The 24,889-nt window shown below is 45.4% G+C and overlaps 1 protein-coding gene and 2 long non-coding RNA genes across 4 annotated transcripts; all 3 read left to right on the top strand.

Moving 5' to 3' along the window:
- The first annotated feature begins 845 nt into the window (after positions 1 to 845).
- Positions 846 to 1,743, top strand: LOC128264390 (uncharacterized). Of its 2 annotated transcripts, none has more exons than XR_008268728.1 (4): positions 846 to 1,026; positions 1,137 to 1,323; positions 1,383 to 1,439; positions 1,511 to 1,743. It is a non-coding gene; the product is annotated as an uncharacterized LOC128264390 (long non-coding RNA). The 2 variants fall into 2 exon arrangements; XR_008268729.1 differs by having other exon boundaries at positions 846 to 1,063.
- A 1,915-nt stretch (positions 1,744 to 3,658) lies between these two features.
- On the top strand, positions 3,659 to 4,204 carry LOC128264388 (uncharacterized). Its single transcript, XR_008268725.1, has 3 exons — positions 3,659 to 3,738; positions 3,798 to 3,854; positions 3,927 to 4,204. It is a non-coding gene; the product is annotated as an uncharacterized LOC128264388 (long non-coding RNA).
- A 2,368-nt stretch (positions 4,205 to 6,572) lies between these two features.
- LOC128264393 (uncharacterized) lies at positions 6,573 to 7,064 on the top strand. The gene is made up of 2 exons (XM_052999830.1): positions 6,573 to 6,877; positions 6,944 to 7,064. The coding sequence occupies exons 1-2, from the start codon at positions 6,573 to 6,575 to the stop codon at positions 7,062 to 7,064; spliced, it is 426 nt and encodes a 141-aa protein (XP_052855790.1).
- Positions 7,065 to 24,889: the final 17,825 nt, after the last annotated feature.

Raw genomic sequence — 24,889 nt, 5'->3', positions numbered from 1 at the left:
ATTTGGATTTGGACCAACCGGATTCAGCCGGCCTCGATACCAAGATGCGGTTCCAACGGTGTCCAACGCGGGGCCCACGCTTTACGGGAAGTAGACTCATTCCGACTCTGAGCTCGTGTACTTTGTGGTTCCTCTTTCCAGATCATAACCTAATGTCCTTGGCATGGTACACTCCAATAATAGTTTTCCAATAAATTTTAGCTTCTTGTGTTTTGTTCAGTACTTACCAAAGAATATTATTTATTAATGCGGCTATTATTCACTGCAGAGTTATTCAGGAAAGGGACACATCTGCACAACTTTTTTTTTTGAGTGCCGTCATCCTACTTATAACCTGATTCCAGTGGCCCATTAAAAAGCATTTACTGATCGCAATTAAATGCGGCATTTAGCCTTATGGAATTCCCTGTGTAAATAAAAGCGCATTAGGCTAAATGTGTTTTAATGAGCCAATGGAATTAGGCTATTAAATGTATACGAAATATTGTTACCATTTAAAGATAACAATCGTTAATCTTAGCGGGATAAACACAATATAATAAACAAAACAATAAAGTTTGAATTTAACGTTAAAAGGCAGTGTGACCGTGAACTTATTACCAAAAAATCTCAAGCAGTATCCATATAGTTGTCTTTGTCTCTGAGCTTCAATGAATCCGTCAATGAATGAGGCAAACAATGTAGTGTCATGCATTTTTCCCGGAGGGCAGCGTCGGCTAGCCACGGAGTCCCAGGGCGGAGTACCCCCTATGCCCTGCAGTCCAAACAATCGATACCGACTCATCGGACGTCTCACGTCACTGACTTGACGATTACCATCACTATCGCAAATCAAAACAAAACAATGTATTTTTTTTTTACATCAAAACTAAGACAATTGGACGAAATTGGTGGCTTCGGTGTCCTCGCCACAACGCACTCACCCTTCCTTGGGTGCCCTAAGAATAATATTGGAGGCACACCCCATCTCCGGCAGACCGGAGTCTATTCCTGGTGGATTAGGATCTGCTCATCTCCCCGCCCAAAGTAACTCACACAACCATCTCGGTAGCTTTTTTTACATGTAATTTTGGGCAAGATTAATTATAGAATACATTCAAATTTAATTCCTACTCATAATCTACTCTTTTCATTAGCAACACTGAAGGCCGAACTCAGACCGTCGCCTAGATGAGAAGTGGTCATAGCGATAATGGAAGGGAAATTTTTTGACGCTTAAAATTACACGGATGTGAATTACACGGCACCAAATTGGAGGCGTTTGCCAACCGGGTCACCTAATACTGAGGAGCTCCAAGGGAAAAGAAGGGACGTGCTAAAAGGGTAAGTACGCTAAATAAATCCCTTAATTCATTAAGTTTTGCAACCCAATTTAATCGTAGTTGGACGCGCGGCTGGGGTGCGGAATTAATGCCTCTAATTCCAGATTAGATTTCACAGTGAGTGCTTTGAAACAATTCTTGACTGCCTGATTTCACAAATAAATAAATAAAACTAATTTATTTCAAAGTTCAACGTTGCTCATTGTCGAAGCTGCGACCAGAAGAAGAGACCGCTTGCGGCGAAACCCGAGTCTGCACGGAGCCAAATGGTCCGGAGGATTCACACAGCGTCTGCGTTAGAGGGCCTGGAGGCAGTGCGTCAGTGGTCCCAGAGATGACCAGGTGGTCAGCGCGGGTGTTCGTTCCCGGAACGGACTCACCGAGGGAATCTCCGTATGTGGCTGACGCGGAAGGCTGTTGATGCTGCTGATCTCTGATGCTGCTGATCTCTGATGCTGCTGCGCGGATCACTGCTGCTAATGCTACTGCGGCTGATGCCACTAATAGCTGCCGCTACTGAAGCTGATCGCTGCTGCTGGTGGACGATGTGGTCTTCACGACCAGGTTAGATCCGCCTGGTAAGTGTTCACCTTCCCGAATCTTCTAAATTTCCGGGGCCCTTTAGATAGGGTCCCCGGCGGCTTCAATATTAAAAAAAAAACACTGTCATTTACAAGTTTAGGACTAATAAATAACTACTCATTTGAGTTATCTTAACACTAATTACGAATTTTTGTCTTAATTTTTTTCCCGACCGTACTCCTACGACTTCTTGCAGCAACTAAAGCAAAACCCTGACCTACACCAAAGTCGTTCGCCGTTCTCCCTCCCGCTCTCCCAAAATGGGTCAGTGAACGAATTCAAGGCTATTTAACCCAGTTAACGAGCGAACCGGGCTAAATTTAAATAGCTAGATCCTCTCCCGCTATCAACAGTCGGTGTCACCACCGAATCTTATCGATAGCGGGACCTGCTGACGTATCGGTTGTTTTGGTACTTTCCAGACGGCTTGAACTAAAAATGCAACACCACCCTGGATTCCGAGAGACGCTAACACAGAGTATTAGACAAGCACAGAAATACTTGGTAGCATTTGGATTTGGACCAACCGGATTCAGCCGGCCTCGATACCAAGATGCGGTTCCAACGGTGTCCAACGCGGGGCCCACGCTTTACGGGAAGTAGACTCATTCCGACTCTGAGCTCGTGTACTTTGTGGTTCCTCTTTCCAGATCATAACCTAATGTCCTTGGCATGGTACACTCCAATAATAGTTTTCCAATAAATTTTAGCTTCTTGTGTTTTGTTCAGTACTTACCAAAGAATATTATTTATTAATGCGGCTATTATTCACTGCAGAGTTATTCAGGAAAGGAACACATCTGCACAACTTTTTTTTTTGAGTGCCGTCATCCTACTTATAACCTGATTCCAGTGGCCCATTAAAAAGCATTTACTGATCGCAATTAAATGCGGCATTTAGCCTTATGGAATTCCCTGTGTAAATAAAAGCGCATTAGGCTAAATGTGTTTTAATGAGCCAATGGAATTAGGCTTTTAAATGTATACGAAATATTGTTACCATTTAAAGATAACAATCGTTAATCTTAGCGGGATAAACACAATATAATAAACAAAACAATAAAGTTTGAATTTAACGTTAAAAAGGCGGTGTGACCGTGAACTTATTACCAAAAAATCTCAAGCAGTATCCATATAGTTGTCTTTGTCTCTGAGCTTCAATGAATCCGTCAATGAATGAGGCAAACAATGTAGTGTCATGCATTTTTCCCGGAGGGCAGCGTCGGCTAGCCACGGAGTCCCAGGGCGGAGTACCTCCTATGCCCTGCAGTCCAAACAATCGATACCGACTCATCGGACGTCTCACGTCACTGACTTGACGATTACCATCACTATCGCAAATCAAAACAAAACAATGTATTTTTTTTTTTACATCAAAACTAAGACAATTGGACGAAATTGGTGGCTTCGGTGTCCTCGCCACAACGCACTCACCCTTCCTTGGGTGCCCCAAGAATAATATTGGAGGCACACCCCATCTCCGGCAGACCGGAGTCTATTCCTGGTGGATTAGGATCTGCTCATCTCCCCGCCCAAAGTAACTCACACAACCATCTCGGTAGCTTTTTTTACATGTAATTTTGGGCAAGATTAATTATAGAATACATTCAAATTTAATTCCTACTCATAATCTACTCTTTTCATTAGCAACACTGAAGGCCGAACTCAGACCGTCGCCTAGATGAGAAGTGGTCATAGCGATAATGGAAGGGAAATTTTTTGACGCTTAAAATTACACGGATGTGAACTACACGGCACCAAATTGGAGGCGTTTGCCAACCGGGTCACCTAATACTGAGGAGCTCCAAGGGAAAAGAAGGGACGTGCTAAAAGGGTAAGTACGCTAAATAAATCCCTTAATTCATTAAGTTTTGCAACCCAATTTAATCGTAGTTGGACGCGCGGCTGGGGTGCGGAATTAATGCCTCTAATTCCAGATTAGATTTCACAGTGAGTGCTTTGAAACAATTCTTTGACTGCCTGATTTCACAAATTAATAAATAAAACTAATTTATTTCAAAGTTCAACGTTGCTCATTGTCGAAGCTGCGACCAGAAGAAGAGACCGCTTGCGGCGAAACCCGAGTCTGCACGGAGCCAAATGGTCCGGAGGATTCACACAGCGTCTGCGTTAGAGGGCCTGGAGGCAGTGCGTCAGTGGTCCCAGAGATGACCAGGTGGTCAGCGCGGGTGTTCGTTCCCGGAACGGACTCACCGAGGGAATCTCCGTATGTGGCTGACGCGGAAGGCTGTTGATGCTGCTGATCTCTGATGCTGCTGCGCGGATCACTGCTGCTAATGCTACTGCGGCTGATGCCACTAATAGCTGCCGCTACTGAAGCTGATCGCTGCTGCTGGTGGACGATGTGGTCTTCACGACCAGGTTAGATCCGCCTGGTAAGTGTTCACCTTCCCGAATCTTCTAAATTTCCGGGGCCCTTTAGATAGGGTCCCCGGCGGCTTCAATATTAAAAAAAAACACTGTCATTTACAAGTTTAGGACTAATAAATAACTACTCACTTTGAGTTATCTTAACACTAATTACGAATTTTTGTCTTAATTTTTTTCCCGACCGTTCTCCTACGACTTCTTGCAGCAACTAAAGCAAAACCCTGACCTACACCAAAGTCGTTCGCCGTTTTCCCTCCCGCTCTCCCAAAATGGGTCAGTGAACGAATTCAAGGCTATTTAACCCAGTTAACGAGCAAACCGGGCTAAATTTAAATAGCTAGATCCTCTCCCGCTATCAACAGTCGGTGTCACCACCGAATCTTATCGATAGCGGGACCTGCTGACGTATCGGTTGTTTTGGTACTTTCCAGACGGCTTGATCTAAAAATGCAACACCACCCTGGATTCCGAGAGACGCTAACACAGAGTATTAGACAAGCACAGAAATACTTGGGAGCATTTGGATTTGGACCAACCGGATTCAGCCGGCCTCGATACCAAGATGCGGTTCCAACGGTGTCCAACGCGGGGCCCACGCTTTACGGGAAGTAGACTCATTCCGACTCTGAGCTCGTGTACTTTGTGGTTCCTCTTTCCAGATCATAACCTAATGTCCTTGGCATGGTACACTCCAATCGGTCGTCCTTGAAGACCTTCGAGCTGACTGTCTTGACCATCCGAGCTTTCAGGAACTTCCAAGCAAACTTGGCATTAAAGGCCTTTTTAAAATCGCTGGGGCCAAGTTGCGGCGATACACTTCCTGGCCTGGCTTCGCAAGGAAAGTACGAGCCCTTTTGTCGTACCGCAGCCGACTCCGATCATATGCATTTTCGAGGTTCTTCTGCACCTTGTCATGGATCACTTGGAGGTTATCAGCCGTTTCCATCCCCGCCATTTCATGATCACACAGCGACTTCCTTGCCAACTTGTAGCTGACTCCGTTCAGGAACATGTATAATCCGAACACGGTGAAGAACGGAGCTTCTCCAGTTGCTGAATGAACCGCGTTGCGGATGGCCACCTCAATCTCCGGAAGATACGCGTCCCATTCTCGATGGTCTTCTTCTTAATAGTTTCGGATCGCCGCCAACACGCTTTGGTTTACCCTTTCCGCTGCGTTGCTTTGCGGACTGGCGTCATGCGGACTAGCGTCATGATGTGCGTAATGCCAAAGCTTTCCATCGCCTCCTCGAAGATCTTGGACGTAAACTGGCGGCCGTTGTCCGAATGCACTATTTCTGGAACCCCAAACTTGTAGAAAACCTCGTGAATGAGGGACTCCACTACATTTGCGGCCGATGCCTCTTGCATGGCTTTCAGAAAAGTGTATTTGGAAAATTGATCCACCACAATGAAGATGTGGGCCTGTCCCTTCTTCGACCTCGGATATTTCCCGAGGAAATCGATATACAGCTTCTGAAATAGCTGCTCAGTCTGGACTCTCTCACTGATACCAACTTGCATCCGGAAATTCGGGGATTTCGTCTCCTTACAGACTTCACACCTGCGTATAGACTTCCGGACTTGCAGTGCCATGCCAGGCGAGTAAAACTGCCGCCGTAGGATTTCCAGAGTTTTTCCCATTCCGCCATGAGCTGCTGTTGGATCCGAGTGTGCACGCTCAATTAGGCTGTGGGTCAGACTCTGGGGAATCCACAACTTCCATTCGAAGCCTTCCACCTCGTCATCCAGATTTGAAGAAGAGACTCTCTTGAAGATGAGACCATCCACTATCCTCAAGTCAGGTAGGTTGGCCAAGTTTCTTTCCACTTCTTGTAACAACTCCGTGTATTCTTCCCCAGCAAACTCAGTGGTCTCGAAGCTTAAGTAACTCTGACGGGTCCAGCGTTAGCTCTTCAACACAACGTGAAAGGGTATATGCCACGACGTTTTCGCTTCCTTTTCTGTGTTCGATGTTGAAGTTATATCCCTGGAGTTGCAATGACCACCGAGCCAACCGACCCGAAAGGTCATTCATGGACAAAAACCACTTCAAGCTGGCATGATCCGTGATGCACGGTAAACGGTATTCCTTCTACATACGGCCGGAACTTACGAATGGCCAGCAGGGCTGCGAGGCATTCTTTTTCGGTGACGGTGTAGTGGACTTGGTGACAACTCATCTTGGCCGAGAAGAACGCTATTGGTTGCTCCTGGCCGTCTTCATCCCGCTGGAACAACACTGCACCGCCTCCGATCTGGGATACATCGCACTGGATGAAAAAGTGCCGCTTGAAGTCCGCATGTACCAGCACTGGCGCAGTAGTTAGGGCCATCTTCAAGGACTCTACTGCCAGCTGTGCTCCTGGACTCAAGGAAAACTTCTTATTTCCCGTCTTCTTCAAGGATTCCGTGAGCGGGGCTGCCAACGTCGCGAAGTTCTTTATAAACCGACGGTACCAACCCGCGGTTATAAGAAAGGCTCTCACTTCCTTCATGGTCCTTGGCTCAGGCATCCGCCTAATGGCTGCTACACGCCCTGGATCCATCCGCAGACGTCCTCCACCCACTATGAAGCCGAGGTAGGTCAAAGACTTGAAGCAAAACTTCGACTTGCTCAGACCTATGGTTAATCCTGCTTCTTTCAGGCATTCAGCGACTCGGCGAAGATACTTCATGTGCGTATCATGTCTGGCGCTAGTATTACCAGGTCATCCAAGTAGACAAACACATTCGAGCGGATCTCAGCTGGAATTACTCGGTCCATGAGTCTCTCCAGCCTCTGTGATGCGTTACAGAGTCCGAAAGGCATTACCCGAAACTGGTAAAGAGGCCGACCAGGAACCGGCTGTGTATTCTTTGCTGCTCGTGTCCAACTCAATCTGCCAAAAAGCGAAATTCAAAACCACGCTGGAAATGAAGTACGTTTGGTCGATTCTGGACAGGAAGCCGGCTATGCTGGGCAGCGGGTAAGCATCTTTGATGGTCACCTCATTAAGCTTGCGTGCGTCTAAGCAGAACCGGTGTTTACCAGACCTTGACACCACGGTGGTGCGATTGCTCCTCGATGACTCCGAGCGCTAGCATCTTGTCGACCTCGTCCTCGGCCAACTTTCTGCTTCGCGAGAGACATCGGATAGGGTCGATCTTTGAACACTTTGGCTCCGTCCATCAGCTCAATAGTGTGCTCCTCCAGACTGGTGGTACCTAAGCCATCGCTTTCGAAAGTCAAGAACTGCTGCTTGATCTCCTCCAGCTCCTGCTCCTCGGCTTTGGAAAGCGTCCAGGACTCGGGATCGGCTTTCTCCTCATCGGCATCCTCGACCTCCGCGTAGTGCTTGCCAAAAATCCACTCCAAAATAGGCTGGCTGCTCCAGGTAAGGACATAAATAAAAGAGAATGTGCTCCGTCCGTCCTCGGTATTCCACCGGTAGCTTGACCCGTCCTATAATTGACAAATCCTCTCCAGACGCCGTACGGACTGCGGATAAATACTTCTGGACGGACACATCCAATGCCTCAACCAGCTCTCTGCCACCTTTACCAAGCAGACTAACACTCGCTCCAGTGTCCAACAACCCCGTCAGTTGCTCGGACTGCGGCGAATGGTCTCGGATCACGCGATAAACTCCGCTTCACGGCGGCCACCGCTTCGCGTCGGCAGGCCCGAAGTTTTCGAAATCGATCCCTGGCCTTCTGCACCTTGCGAGACACCATACGCATCCCGCCTAACTGATGTTCTGAGAAGATCCTGTTCCTGATTTCTAGGTACCGACGCATCCTCTCCGCATAGGGTAAGTATCGTGAATTAGACTTATTACTATTCTTAGAAGGTAAACATTTATTTAACTCTACCAACCTCAAGCCCTTTTTAATTATCTTAACCAACTGTCGCTCCGACAGTGGCCTTTTCAACCACTTCTCCGAGCTGCTGCTCCCTCTGCAGAAGTTGGTGCATCCGGTCGTGCTCCGTCTGGTGGCATTGGAACCTATCCATCAGCGAGTTTCGGAGCACCTCTTGCCACGGGCATTGGCTCTGCCGCTGCAGGAACTCCAACCGGAAAAAATATCCTCCACCGAGTTTCGTTCATTCTCACCATCGAAGGATACGCCCCACCGCTCAATTCTCCATTGCTGGTTGGCGGCTGCCGGCCCAACATTTGCATACACGCGCGGCTCCTCGCGGAACTCTGAGGATCTGCGATCCTCAACGCACCAGCTTCGGGCCGGGCCATCGTCCCGGCGCGACCTTCCATGGTCCGGAGGATATCCGAGACTGCTACTCTCCAACTCCTAGAAATCTAGCGGCCTCCTCGGCGGTTTGGGTGGCACCCTCGGCGGCGGTGGCCTGGAACCGTCCATGCCGGCGACCTGTGTGCGCTTCGGCACCGCACCTTGCGGGGCTTGGCCAGGGATTCCTGCGGCGATCCTTGAATCCGGACGCCTTCGCTTATCCGGCATGCTCTCCAGGGGAAGCTGAGGCCGCTGAGCAGCAGGCCTTAACACCTCGTTCATCAGCTTCCTCATTTCCGGGAAGCCACTTCGGATCTCGTTCCTCAACGCCTGATTGATCCCGCCTTCTTGGGCCTTCCGATGGGTCTCCGCCGCCAAAGCCACATTATCGGCCGACCTTGCAGCGGAATCCACAAAAGGATCGTGGAGTCTTGCATCCTTATCGTCCAGCTGCAACAACTCATCCGCCGCGGAACCAATTCCCTCCAAGATCTGCTGCTGCCTTAGGTCCTGCTGCAGCTCGGTGTCCTGTGGTCCTTGTTGCTCTCGTTGCAGTCCCTGGCGCAAACGGGCAAGCGGAGTCCTGGGCAACCCTTCCGATATGCGCGGCAAGCCAGCCTCGGTAGCGCCCTCCACATCCGTGGACCACATCTTTTCGTCGTCCTCGCCTGGAAGCAGGTGATCATGCTTGCTGCCTTGTCGCTTTGACATCCTGAATTTTGGTAACCCCTAACACGACTTCTAAAAAACCCTAATTTCCCCGAACTCAATGGGACCACTAAAAACCAAAATTATATATAAATAAATAAATTATGCTGAATGATAGTAAATAATAATAAATAATAAATAAATTCACTAAATAATATGCACATAAACAATCCGAATACTTATATTACAAGGCCAATAAATAATAATAATAAATAAATAGTAACGATATACAATGAATAAATAAGAAATAAATAAGAAAATATATTAACGACCAACAAATACCTAAGGCTAAACAAATTCACACTAAATTTCCTTTTCTATTTCTTTTCCACCCTCAATAAGGGGAGATGGAGCCGATCACCAGCCGGTAGACTCCGCGCCAGTCGTCTTGCGTCTACAATTCCGTCCGAATTCTCTCTAAACAAGCCGCTCGTCAACTGGACTAACTTTCAGCCTTGCTGAAAGTCGCCAGTTAAGGACTTCGGCTGTTTGCAGGATCGCATAGGATTTCCTTTTGGAATTTGCGCTTTTCATTCAAGTCACGGTGGCCGAGCAGCGCGTGAGGACGGCACGGGTCACGACCACACATTTAAGTTGGAAACCAATATGATATGAAAACGAAAATACCAAGAAAACCCAAGGATCTGCACAAAACAAACAACTACACTGTAACCACAAAACAAAACATTCATTAAAATTACGTTAACAAACAAAATATGTCCCCAATACCTATATCTCAGTTTTATCACAGTTTTTGGCTTAACCTTTCGTGCTTATTGCACGGACGACCTGGGATGCGAATCCTTCGATTTCCTTCGAAGAGGATGTCACCGCCAAATCACAGCTAAACTCTGTGATCTGTGCCTCGGGAGCAATTGTCCTACCTCTAGTGGACACGCCGCCCTTTCTCCCCACAAGATTTAAATTTTCTCCACCAGTCCGCATCCACGGTGCAATTGCATGTGGGTCATGCAAGCCACCGTTCGTGGCCTGGAGATATATATATATATATTTTATTTGTTAAATTGGGCGCCATATTGTTATGGAGCTGCATGGAGGCACACCCCATCTCCGGGAGACCGGAGTCTATTCCTGGTGGATTAGGATCGGCTCATATCCCCGCCCAAGGTAACTCACACAACCATCTTAATTATAGAATACATTCAAATTTAATTCCTACTCATAACATACTCTTTTCATTAGCAACACTTAAGGCCGAACTCAGACCGTCGCCTAGATGAGAAGTGGTCATAGCGATAATGGAAGGGACATTTTTTGACGCTGAAAATTACAAGTGTTTGGGCAAAATCGCCACTGGTGTGAATTATACGGCACCAAATTGGAGGCGTTTGCCAACCGGGTCACCTAATCCTGAGGAGCTCCAAGGGAAAAGAAGGGACGTGCTAAAAGGGTAAGTACGCTAAATAAATCCCTTAATTCATTAAGTTTCGCGACCCAATTTTAACGTAGTTGGACGCGCGGCGGGGGTGCGGAATTAATGCCTCTAATTCCAGATTAGATTTCACAGTGAGTGATTTGAAACAATTCTTTGACTGCCTGATTTCACAAATTAATAACTAAAACTAATTCAGAGTTCAACGTTGGTCATTGTAGAAGCGCGACCAGAAGAAGAGACCGCTAGCGGCTAAACCCGAGTATGCACGGAGCGAAATGGTCCGGAGGATTCACACAGCGTCTGCGCCAGAGGGCCCGGAGGCAGTGCGTCGTTGGTCCCAGAGATGACCAGGTGGTCAGCGTGGGTATTCGTTCCCGGAACGGACTCACCGAGGGAATCTCCGTATGTGGCTGACGCGGAAGGCTGTTGATGCTGCTGATCTCTGATGCTGCTGCGCTGATGCTGCTGCGCGGATCACTGCTGCTAATGCTGCTGGGGCTGATGCCACTAATCGCTGCCGCTACTGAAGCTGATCGCTGCTGCTGGAGCTGATCGCCGCTGCTTGTGGACGACGTGGTCTTCACGACCAGGTTAGGTCCGCCTGGTAAGTGTTCACCTTCCCGAATCTTCTAAATTTCCGGGGCTCTTTAGATAGGGTCCCCGGCGGCTTCAATATTAAAAAAAAAAACACTGTCATTTACAAGTTTAGGACTAATAAATAACTACTCACTTTGAGTTATCTTAACACTAATTACGAATTTTTGTCTTAATTTTTTTCCCGACCGTTCTCCTACGACTTCTTGCAGCAACTTAAGCAAAACCCTTCCCTCCCGCTCTCCCAAAATGGGTCAGTGAACGAATCCAAGGCTATTTGACCCAGTTAACGAGCGAACCGGGGTAAATTTAAATAGCTAGATCCTCTCCCGCTACCACCAGTCGGTGTCACCACCGGATCTCATCGATAGCGGGACCTGCTGACGTATCGGTTGTTTTGGTATTTTCCAGACGGCTTCAACTAAAAATGCAACAGTCATACCCGTATAACTACTTGCAGGCCACGGCTATCATAGTGCACCAGGTACGGAAACCTTTCTATAGCCGCTGTATAAAGACCGCGTCGCTTTACAGTTTATGAAGGGCAATTCATGGATTTTTACAACTTAGTGCTTAGCATACGCACTGGGGATCACGACTCCTGACTCCCAAAGGAAGACAATTGTATAATGCAATCATAACACTGAGCAACAAATTGGACTATGTTTCTCCTGGTGTCCCCACATACTGACCAGCAAACCCCAGAAAAGTCCCTGACTTAATTTTGCGGTGACAAAAAACATTCCACGCAACATAATAAGCGCCAAAGCGTTTTCGGATCTTTCATCTGACCATTCGCCAGTAACTCTTTTTCAACGCCCAGAAACCAAAGACGACGCCCATCTTGGGAAAACAAAGCAAGCTTCCTGTTATTAGTAAAGCACTTCTGCATAAGCAATTGAATGGAGAAAATTGTATGATCCTTATTGGACACCTAAACGACGCGCACAAATACCGGTTTGAAATCATGGTTTAATCTGAATATATAGGCGCTTTGCTCTGAACGATCCAGTTATAAACCATGCTGAAAAAATAACCTTTTTTTTAATAAAAATGTCTAAATTTTAATAAATAATGTTGTAGTTTTCTGATTTTCCCAAATATTTTTATTAAATAATATATAAACTACTTATTTTGCCTAATTTATCTACTCATGTAAATTGTAGAATCCTGCTTGGAACTATTTTATGCTCAATATTGTCAGAGGTAATATATACTCCATAGATTTGGTAAGCCTCTTTACTTTTAATGTGCCTTTTAGACCAACCCTTCTGTGTTATTTTTAATAAATATAATAATTTATATAATCAAATTTATATATCAACTTCTATCCCTGTTTTGAAAACTACAATTTTAACATATTTGCACCGTACTTGGTTTTAGTTTTTTTTTCATAAAAGTCTCTATATTAAGTTATTTTTGTTTTCCTCGCGAACTTGATTAATTGCCCACGATGCTAAAAGCGCTTGCGCGTAACAAACTCGTGCTTGGTTTCGTTGGGCCACATGACAATACAATATAAATTCCATAAATATAAATGGTACAATATGTATTATGACTCAATTTTATTCAAACTACTTTCATATACATAAATCTTTTAAAAGTTTAAAGATAGAAAAGTTTTTCCTAAAGTGTAATTGCAACATCTCGTTGGATACTTTGTCCAATTAAATAAGCCAATTTATGAGCATACTGGAAAAAAATAATAGTAACTAGTTAAATAAAATAAAATTTTGAACTAAAACTAAAGCCATAAAGCTTTATTTATTGATTTAAACTATTACAATTTGACAGAGTTTGCTTAGACATAGGTAATAAATATTGGCCCTACTCGTAGATTAGAAGTAATCGTTGAAGAGTATGTAAAAGGTAAAAGAAGCGGTAACGACCCAAAAAATAGTATATATTTTTGATAGCTACATATGTCCGTATGCAAATTAAATTATCGCTTAGTACATTTTTTAAAAAAGTTTATTTTTTATTTTTCATTTCTTATTCACTAGTTTACACAATTGTTATTAGTACCAAACTTAATTTACACTGCTCGCGATATTCAAGTTGTCGACCGATCAATTCGGGTTCAAAAACGGACTGCCTGACTTTGGTACAAAAACCAATAATCAAACGTCGGCTTAAGAGATTTATCTCAAAAATCTGATTAAGAGAGTCATCTAAGAGAGTCGGAAAATAGGATAATGAAATTTGTTAATTAAATTTGAAATTGAAATTTTGCAGAATTGAAATTCTGCCGGAAATCGATGTTTACGTTAGCGGTCTTGGGGGTCCCTTTTTGGGGCTCTGGTGCTTACAATATCGGCTTGGATGTTTACAGAATCCGTTTGAAGCGTAGAGTGTCAAACTGATCTGGACGGGAATCGATTGGAGACTTTGTTGAAAGAATGGAAAAAAGCTCTTGGCTCAAAGTTGTTTATAAGCTGGGCAAGCGCCCCTAAGTAATGTGTCATATAACTCCCCCCCATTCTAAATTGGATCGTCCCGATTCATTGGAACTGATGGGTATAATGAATGTAGCTGATTAGTTAATTCGACAATGACATTTTCCTCTACAGTATTTTCATTGTAGGGGATATTAGTTTCTGGTTGTGTTTGAATGTGAATTTGCCTTGGTTTGAATATTAAGAATTTTCTGTATTTAATTAAAAGCATGGTTGTTTGCGCACTTGGCGCTTGTATTTGAAATCTCTAGTTGTAGGGCGAGAGCGGGAGCCAATAAAGCTTTCGTCCGTTCGCTCTTGCGAATTCGCCCCATCCCTCGCCACCGTAGCATAAGCTAGGTTCTAAGAGAAATTATTGAAATATTAAAGTTAGTGATCAATCGAACGTCATCGTAGCCACTCCTTTTCGTCGTTAATACAAAACAGTATTAAATTTTCATGATGACCCCGACGTGATAGCAGTAGAGTTTGCGAGTTGTTTTAATTTTTTTCGGTGAAAAACAATAAACATTACCAACAATACCCAAAACCAATTTGTTCGTGTCGGTTCGGCCAATAAATTAAATTCAACAATATTTCGTCGCTGGAAATTTTCTGCCGTTCCTTGAGTTGCCCCAGACGTTTCTGCAAATTTAATTGCTTAATTTGCTGCTGCCGACAAATGGAAGTAAAAAAGGAAGTTGCCATTATCAAGTTTGCCATCCAGGTATAGAGTGCCTAAAGTTGAAAGTTAATCTGTGGCGTTTTGTCAATTGTGTTTTGGCCCATCTTTCAACTTTTTGCATTCGTGTAAGAATCGGTAGATAGTGAGCATTCTAACCATGAAAAAAAATATGCATGTACTAACAACCAAAATTCTGCAATAAACTTAATATATTTCGAATTATATGTGAATTGCTTTGGCCCATAAATAAGCAAATAAAATACTCGTCGTCGACCCAATTAGTGCGAACTTAATTCCCCCAATTTTCGTCGTAGTGAGCACCAATTTAGGGTATAAATAAAACAGCTGGAAAAAAAGTGCAAATTGTGAAAAGTGTAGTTCGTTTGCCGTTTAAATCTGACCCAAATACTCTTGGTTCGTCATACGAAGTTGCGAAACGTAGATTTTTGTCGCTAAAAAGGAAATTGTCAAAGGACCCTTCGCTGAAGAAGATGTATATTGATTTCATGGAGGAATATGTTTCACTGGGCCATATAATATGTTTCCTCCACCAATGACAAAATTCCGAATACTCCGCACTATTTCATTCCGCACCAATGCGTTTTACGGCCACAAAGTACTTCAACTAAGTTGAGAGTAGTTTTCGATGAATCGAGCCGTACTTCCATGCAGGTAGCGTTGAAAGACATCTTGATGGTAGGCCCAACTATCCAAGAGGAGCTGTACTCGACTCTGCTGCGATTAGATTGCATTAGTTTGCCCTTGCGGCCGACGTCAAAAAGATGTATCGCCAAGCGATGGTGGTCGAAGCTGACCGAAACTTCCAGCTTATAGTATGGATAGTATAGTATCGAGACGAAGTTTCTCAGGTCTTGCAAGAGGCAGGCTTTGAATTGACAAAGTGGTTTTCAAACTGCCGCCTCTGATAGCGCTGTAATGCCCCTTATGGCAGACTCAGACGTAACCAAAACCCTTGGCGTGGTTTGATTACCGGTTAAAGATTAATTTCAATTTCGATTTGATGACTCTTTCCTGGATCTTCCGCCAACACGCTTTGGTTTACCCTTTCCGTTGCGTTGCTTTGCGGAGAGTGGACTGGCGTCTTGATGTGCGTAATGCCAAAGCTTTCCATCGCCTTCTCGAAGATCTTGGACGTAAACTGGCGGCCGTTGTCCGAATGCACTATTTCTGGTACCCCAAACTTGTAGAAAACCTCGTGAATGAGGAACTCTACTACATTTGCGGCCGATGCCTCTTGCATGGCTTTCAGAAAAGTGTATTTGGAGAAGTGATTCACCACAATGAAGATGTAGGCCTGTCCCTTCTTCGACCTCGGATATTCCAGGAATGTACAGCTTCTGAAATGGCTGCTCATTCTGGACTCTCTCACCGATACCAACTTGCATCCGGAAATTCGGGGATTTCTTCTCCTTACAGACTTCACACCTGCGTATGGCTTCCGGACTTTCAGTGCCATGCCAGGCGAGTAAAACTGACGCCGTAGGATTTCCAGAGTTTTTCCCATTCCGCCATGAGCTGCTGTTGGATCCGAGTGTGCACGCTCAATTATGCTGTGGGTCAGACTCTGGGGAATCCACAACTTCTATTCGAAGCCTTCCACCTCGTCATCCAGATTTAAAGAAGAGCCTCTCTTGAAGATGAGACCATCCACTATCCTCAAGTCAGGTAGGTTGGCCAAGTTTCTTTCCACTTCTTGTAACAACTCCGTGAATTCTTCCCCAGCAAACTCAGTGGTCTCAAAGCCAAGTAACCCTGACGGGTCCAGCGTTAGCTCTTCAACACAACGTGAAAGTTCTTTATAAACCGACGGTACCAACCCGCGGTTCCAAGAAAGGCTCTTACTTCCTTCATGGTCCTTGGCCCAGGCATCCGCCTAATGGCGACTCGGCGAAGATACTTCATGTGCGTTCTCATGTCTGGCGATAGTATTAGCAGGTCATCCAAGTAGACAAACACATTCGAGCCGATCTCAGCTGGAATTACTCGGTCCATAAGTCTCACCAGCTTCTGTGATGCATTACAGAGTCCGAAAGGCATTACCCGGAACTGGTAAAGAGGCCGACCAGAAACCGTAAAGGCTGTGTATTCTTTGCAGCTCGTGTCCAACTCAATCTGCCAAAAAGCGAACTTCAAAACCACGCTGGAAATGTAGTACGTTTGGTCGATTCTGGAGAGGAAGCCGTCTATGCTGGGCAGCGGGTAAGCATCTTTGATGGTCACCTCATTAAGCTTGCGTGCGTCTAAGCAAAACCGGTGTTTACCAGACCTTGACACCACGGTGGTGCGATTGCTCCAGGGGCTTTTGCTTTCCTCGATGACTGCGAGCGCTAGCATCTTGTCGACCTCGTCCTCGGCCAACTTTCTGCTTCGCGAGAGACATCGGATAGGGTCGATCCTTGAACACTTTGGCTCCGTCCATCAGCTCAATAGTGTGCTCCTCCAGACTGGTGGTACCTAAGCCATCGCTTTCGAAAGTCAAGAACTGCTGCTTGATCTCCTCCAGCTCCTGCTCCTCGGCTTTGGAAAGCGTCCAGGACCCGGGATCGGCTTTCTCCTCATCGGCATCCTCTACCTCCGCGTAGTGCTCCATCTCCCTCACGTGTAATTCTTCGGCCTTCTTCACGCCTTCGGGATCGATGTGGCCTATAATTGCTGGGGCCAGTCCAAATGCTTGCCAAAAATCCACTCCAAAATAGGCTGGCTGCTCCAGGTAAGGACATAAATAGAAGAGAATGTGCTCCGTCCGTCCTCGGTATTCCACCGGTAGCTTGACCCGTCCTATAATTGACAAATCCTCTCCAGACGCCGTATGGACTGCCGATAAGTACTTCTGGACGGACACATCCAATGCCTCAACCAGCTCTCTGCCACCTTTACCAAGCAGACTAACACTCGCTCCAGTGTCCAACAACCCCGTCAGTTGCTCGGACTGCGGCGAATGGTCTCGGATCACGCGATAAACTCCGCTTCACGGCGGCCACCGCTTCGCGTCGGCAGGCCCGAAGTTTTCGAAATCGATCCCTGGCCTTCTGCACCTTGCGAGACACCATACGCATCCCGCCTAACTGATGTTCTGAGAAGATCCTGTTCCTGATTTCTAGGTACCGACGCATCCTCTCCGCATAGGGTAAGTATCGTGAATTAGACTTATTACTATTCTTAGAAGGTAAACATTTATTTAACTCTACCAACCTCAAGCCCTTTTTAATTATCTTAACCAACTGTCGCTCCGACAGTGGCCTTTTCAGACGGGCCGCTAACTGCTGCATCGCGTGGACGTAATCGCCAACCACTTCTCCGAGCTGCTGCTCCCTCTGCAGAAGTTGGTGCATCCGGTCGTGCTCCGTCTGGTGGCATCGGAACCTATCCATCAGCGAGTTTCGGAGCACCTCTTGCCACGGGCATTGGCTCCGCCGCTGCAGGAACTCCAACCGGAAGAGAAAATCCTCCACCGAGTTTCGTTCATTCTCACCATCGAAGGATACGCCCCACCGCTCAATTATCCATTGCTGGTTGGCGGCTGCCGGCCCAACATTTGCATACACGCGCGGCTCCTCGCGGAACTCTGAGGCTCTGCGATCCTCAACGCACCAGCTTCGGGCCGGGCCATCGTCCCGGCGCGACCTTCCATGGTCCGGAGGATATCCGAGACTGCTACTCTCCAACTCCTGGAAATCTAGCGGCCTCCTCGTCGGTTTGGGTGGCACCCTCGGTGGAGGTGGCCTGGAACCGTTCATGCCGGCGACCTGTGTGCGCTTCGGCACCGCAAATTTTTTGACGCTTAAAATTACAAGTGGAGGCGTTTGCCAACCGGGTCACCTAATCCTGAGGAGCTCCAAGGGAAAAGAAGGGACGTGCTAAAAGGGTAAGTACGCTAAATAAATCCCTTAATTCACTAAGTTTCGCGACCCAATTTAAACGCGACCCAATTTAATGCCTCTAATTCTAGATTAGATTTCACAGTGAGTGATGTGAAACAATTTTTCGACTGCCTGATTTCACAAATTAATAACTAAAACTAATTTATTTCAGAGTTCAACGTTGGTCATTGTAGAAGCGCGACCAGAAGAAGAGACCGCTTGCGGCGAAACCCGAGTCTGCACGGAGCCAAATGGTCCGGAGGATTCACACAGCGTCTGCGCCAGAGGGCCCAGAGATGACCAGGTGGTCAGCGCGGGTATTCGTTCCTGGAACGGACTCACCGAGGGAACCTCCGTATGTGGCTGACGCGGAATGCTGATGATGCTGCTGATCTCTGATGCTGCTGCGCTGATGCTGCTGCGCGGATCACTGCTGCTGCGGCTGATGCCACTAATCGCTGCCGCTACTGAAGCTGATTGCTGCTGCTGGTGGACGACGTGGTCTTCACGACCAGGTTAGGTCCGCCTGGTAAGTGTTCACCTTCCCGAATCTTCTAAATTTTCGGGGCCCTTTAGATAGGGTCCCCGGCGGCTTCAATATTTAAAAAAAAAAACACTGTCATTTACAAGTTTAGGACTAATAAATAACTACTCACTTTGAGTTATCTTAACACTAATTACGAATTTTTGTCTTAATTTTTTTCCCAACCGTTCACCTACGACTTCTTGCAGCAACTAAAGCAAAACCCTGATTTACATCAAAGACGTTCGCCATTTTCCCTCCCGCTCTCCCAAAATGGGTCAGTGAACGAATCCAAGGCTATTTAACCCAGTTAACGAGCGAACCGGGCTAAATTTAAATAGCTAGATCCTCTCCCGCTATCAACAGTCGGTGTCACCACCGAATCTTATCGATAAGGGGTCCTGCTGACGTAAGGGCAATACATGGATTTGGAGATCGCTTCATAGCTGCCGAAGACTAAGATGCTTAGCATACGCACTGGGGATCACGACTCCTGACTCCCAATCATAAAACTGAGCAACAAATTGGACTATGTTTCTCCTGGTAGCCCCACATACTGACCAGCAGACCCCAGAAAAGTCCCTGACTTCATTTTGCGGTGACAAAAAACATTCCACGCAACATAATAAGCGCCAAAGCGTTTTCGGATCTTTCATCTGACCATTCGCCAGTAACTCTTTTTCAACGCCCAGAAACCACAGACGACGCCCACATTCTGATATCGCACAGAACCAACTGGTTACAATATTAAAAGTATGTAAGTTCCCACATTGAACTAGCCCCGCAGCTCAACATCGAAGCGGACATCGACTGCACTTCCGATGTTCTTAAAGATATACTCGTGGCAGCAGACACTATTTCCACACCACAAGGGAAGGACGTGCAAACCAACCATTTCAAAACTAATCTACAAATTGAACAGCTGGTACTAGAAAGTGCGACTGCTGATTGCCATCCTCGAAATAACGTCTTAAGGAAGCTACACGCACACTAAACCGAAAACACGGATATAAAAAACTTATTCAAAAACCTTGGTATGATCCTGGACAGAAGATTAAAGCTTCACCATCATACCACCCAAAATGATAATAGAGTTCGTATTTCCGCCTATGGTCTTAACTGGATCTTGGGAAAACAAAGCAAGCTTCCTGTTACTAGTAAAGCACTTCTGTATAAGCAATTGAATGGAGAAAATTGTATGATCCTTATTGGACACCTAAACGACGCGCACAAATACCTGTTTGAAATCATGGTTGAAACTGAATATATAGGCGCTTTGCTTTTGAACGATCCAGTTTTAAACCATGCTGAAAAAATAACCTTTTTTTTAATAAAAAATTCTAAATTTTAGGAAATAATTTTGTAGTTTTCTGATTTCCCCAAATATTTTTATTAAATAATATATAAACTACTTATTTTTCCTAATTTATCTACTTATGTAAATTGTAGTATCCGGCTTGGAACTATTTTATGCTCAATATTGTCAGAGGTAATATATACTCCATAGATTTGGTAAGCCTCTTTACTTTTAATGTGCCTTTTAGACCAACCCTTTTGTGTTATATTTAATAAATATAATAATTTATATAATCAAATTTATATATCAACTTCTATCCCTGTTTTGAAAACTACAATTTTAACATATTTACACTGTACTTGGTTTTAGTTTTTTTTTTTCAATTTTATTCAAACTACTTTCATATACAAGTAAACAAGTTACCCTCGCGCTGAGCTAGCAGGTGAATTGCTGTGATATACTGTCGCTCGCTCCCAATGCGAGAGCAACATTATCACGTATGCTAAGTCGGCTGGCCGACTACACTTGGTAGCTTATGCTCATTTCTTTATCTCTCTCTCTCTCTCTCTCTTAGCATAATCTCCCTTCATAGCATAGTTTAAGTATACTTATTTTTGTAACCTAGTTTTAGTTGTACTTGGCACGTAAAGCAAGCAGAAGCTTGAAATAAACTTCTACACCAGCTATAGCTGATATTCTTATTTATTGTTGCTAAGCCACAAGGCTAGTAACTGGTACCCAGATACCCAACCTAATCTTCATTTCCTTGCTCCACAACTGGAGCGGCTTCGACAGTGGATACCCCGGCAACTCCCTTGCAGGAGCTGGCAAGTTGGTCCATACCCTGACTGGAGTCGGACAGCAGCCGTGACGAAAAGGTCCCCTGGCAGCACATTATATGTAGAAGCTTTACTGGCGCCCAACACTTATTACCCACACCTAGAGAAGAAATTGTAAGTGATTTGTTCTGAAACAAAACTTTTAATCGCTCAAATTTTCAATAAAGGTCACATAAAAGCACAAATCGTCGTACGCATGCGTGGATCACATTTATTTTTAAAAAGCAGCAGCGTGGAAACTTACAGTTTAGTGTCTTCGAGGCAGTTCGAAAAGCTCTTGCAATTCGCCGCTCTTTCCCCTTATCTTTAATTTGCTTCGTTTTTTTTTGTGTTAAAGAAACAGTGATTTTCATGAGCTGGGTTGATTCGTATAGAGAGGTTAGGAGCGAGTACGAAAGTGACGATAGTGTTGAATTGGAAGTTAATAAATATTTGGAAAAAAAAGCCAACATGAACGCTAACGAGGTGAAAGCGCTTTTGACCAATGCCTTAGCCAATCAAGAGGCAATCTTTCAGGCGCGTTTAAATGAAATGCAAAGGCAATTGAATGAATTACGTGTGGAGGAGCCACATGTTGAAACATACCAACGGATTTCAGTAGACCAGCGGTGAGGTGCGACATCCCGCTTGACATTATCAAATCTATCCCAGACTTTAGTGGAGTGCAAGATGAGTATGTGGCGTGGAGGCAATCAGCCACAGACGCATACGAACTCTTCGCACCTTTTAGTGGTAGCTGTGCACATTATCAGGCAGTCACGATTATTAGGAATAAAATTAAGGGTCCGGCAAGAGCATTGTTGGTGTCACACAACACCGTGCTCAATTTTGATGCTATTATAGCCAGATTGGACTGCACGTATGCAGATAAGACTTCCTTGCGTCTTCTGCGGCAGGGATTAGACATGGTAAGGCAAGGCGATTCGAGCCTAATGCAGTACTATGATGAGGTGGAAAGGAAGTTGACTCTCGTAACCAATAAGATCGTTATGTCCCACGAGCCTCAGGCAGCAGCATTGCTCAACCAAGAGGTCAGAGTCGATGCGCTGCACGCGTTTATATCAGGATTAAAAAAGTCTTTAAAATCGGTAGTATTTCCAGCTCAGCCAAAAGACTTGCCAACCGCTTTGGCATTGGCTAGAGAAGCAGAAGCCAGTATTGAGCGTAGCGTATTTTCGGCTTCGTACGCCAAAGCTATAGAGGAAAAGGCTGAAGGGATTGAAAAAAGTCGTTCACAGGCTAGGCATGGCAAAAACTTCAGGGACGAACGGGTTCATGGCTATGAAAGAAACCCTCATTTTGTCAAGAAACAGCAGCAAGGCAGCGATGAACAAGAAAAAAATGTTGTGTTTACCCAAGTTCAAAGCCCAGAGCCAATGGACATAGACTTGTCCTCCAAATTTAGGCAGCGCACTGATTTCGGGAAACCTCAGTCTAGTACTGTACAAACCTACAAGAGACGAGACTCCTCCGAGCGTATGACTGGTCAAAGGCGTCAGAGATTGAATAATATCAATCAACAAGCCCAAGAGCAGGACACCCAGAAGTACGGGGAGGTGGCTTCAGCGGCAGCTGCAGCTATTGTTGACGACCTTGAGTCGGATAGTGAACGTGACTCACTTAATTTTTTGGTGCACGCTCCCGGTTGCCTTTTGTCGAGAGGCAACTGGCTGGGAGGAAATGAGGAATACTGATTGACACTGGAGCGGCGAAAAACTATATTAAGCCTATAAGTGGCCTTAAAGGTATAGTTCAAGTCGACTCTCCATTTACCGTTAGTTCAATACACGGTTCTAACGCCATCCGGCAAAAGTGTCAGATGCATATTTTTGGAGTTAAAACTAAAAAATCTCTTTAGCCTTAGTTCTTTTCTTGGCCTCGCTAGCTATTATAGAAGATTCGTCAAAGATTTCGCATCAATCGCAAGACCATTGACAGACTTGCTTAAAGGCGAAAACGGTACGGTTAGCAAGCATGTCTCGAAAAACGTCAAAATTGAATTTAATGAAATACACCGTGACGCATTCGAGCGCTTGAGAAACATTTTAGCGTCGGAGGATGTAATTCTTATGTACCCCGATTTTAGACGGCCTTTTGACCTTACCACTGACGCTTCTGCAACCTACAAGTATATCACAGTTTTATCACCGTTTTTGGCTTAACCTTTCGTGCTTATTGCACGGACGACCTGGGATGCGAATCCTTCGATTCCCTTCGAAGAGGATGTCACCGCCAAATCACAGCTAAACTCTGTGGCCTGTGCCTCGGGAGCAATTGTCCTACCTCTAGTGGACACGCCGCCCTTTCTCCCCACAGGATTTAAATTTTCTCCACCAGTCCGCATCCACGGTGCAATTGCATGTGGGTCATGCAAGCCACCGTTCGTGGGCTGCCTGGAGATATAAATATGCTATCACATATTTTATTTGTTAAATTGGGCGCCATATTGTTATGGAACTGCATTTTTTCCAGCAGACCGGAGTCTATTCCTGGTGGATTAGGATCGGCTCATATCCCCGCCCAAAGTAACTCACACAACCATCTCGGTAGCTTAATTTTGGCAAGATAAGAAGTGGTCATAGCGATAATGGAAGGGAAATTTTTTGACGCTTAAAATTACAAGTGGAGGCGTTTGCCAACCGGGTCACCTAATCCTGAGGAGCTCCAAGGGAAAAGAAGGGACGTGCTAAAAGGGTAAGTACGCTAAATAAATCCCTTAATTCACTAAGTTTCGCGACCCAATTTAAACGCGACCCAATTTAATGCCTCTAATTCCAGATTAGATTTCACAGTGAGTGATGTGAAACAATTTTTCGACTGCCTGATTTCACAAATTAATAACTAAAACTAATTTATTTCAGAGTTCAACGTTGGTCATTGTAGAAGCGCGACCAGAAGAAGAGACCGCTTGCGGCGAAACCCGAGTCTGCACGGAGCCAAATGGTCCGGAGGATTCACACAGCGTCTGCGCCAGAGGGCCCAGAGATGACCAGGTGGTCAGCGCGGGTATTCGTTCCTGGAACGGACTCACCGAGGGAACCTCCGTATGTGGCTGACGCGGAATGCTGATGATGCTGCTGATCTCTGATGCTGCTGCGCTGATGCTGCTGCGCGGATCACTGCTGCTGCGGCTGATGCCACTAATCGCTGCCGCTACTGAAGCTGATTGCTGCTGCTGGTGGACGACGTGGTCTTCACGACCAGGTTAGGTCCGCCTGGTAAGTGTTCACCTTCCCGAATCTTCTAAATTTTCGGGGCCCTTTAGATAGGGTCCCCGGCGGCTTCAATATTTAAAAAAAAAAACACTGTCATTTACAAGTTTAGGACTAATAAATAACTACTCACTTTGAGTTATCTTAACACTAATTACGAATTTTTGTCTTAATTTTTTTCCCAACCGTTCACCTACGACTTCTTGCAGCAACTAAAGCAAAACCCTGATTTACATCAAAGACGTTCGCCATTTTCCCTCCCGCTCTCCCAAAATGGGTCAGTGAACGAATCCAAGGCTATTTAACCCAGTTAACGAGCGAACCGGGCTAAATTTAAATAGCTAGATCCTCTCCCGCTATCAACAGTCGGTGTCACCACCGAATCTTATCGATAAGGGGTCCTGCTGACGTATCGGTTGTTTTGGTACTTTCCAGACGGCTTCAACTAAAAATGCCATACCCGTATAACTACTTGCAGGCCACGTCTACCATAGTGCAGCCAGGTACGGAAACCTTTCTATAGCCGCTGTATAAAGACCGCGTCGCTTTACAATTTATGAAGGGCAATACATGGATTTGGAGATCGCTTCATAGCTGCCGAAGACTAAGATGCTTAGCATACGCACTGGGGATCACGACTCCTGACTCCCAATCATAAAACTGAGCAACAAATTGGACTATGTTTCTCCTGGTAGCCCCACATACTGACCAGCAGACCCCAGAAAAGTCCCTGACTTCATTTTGCGGTGACAAAAAACATTCCACGCAACATAATAAGCGCCAAAGCGTTT

The sequence above is a fragment of the Drosophila gunungcola genome, unplaced genomic scaffold, assembly GCF_025200985.1.
Source record: "Drosophila gunungcola strain Sukarami unplaced genomic scaffold, Dgunungcola_SK_2 000069F, whole genome shotgun sequence".
Taxonomy (NCBI): domain Eukaryota; kingdom Metazoa; phylum Arthropoda; class Insecta; order Diptera; family Drosophilidae; genus Drosophila; species Drosophila gunungcola.
This window is presented reverse-complemented; position numbering and strand designations above follow the sequence as displayed.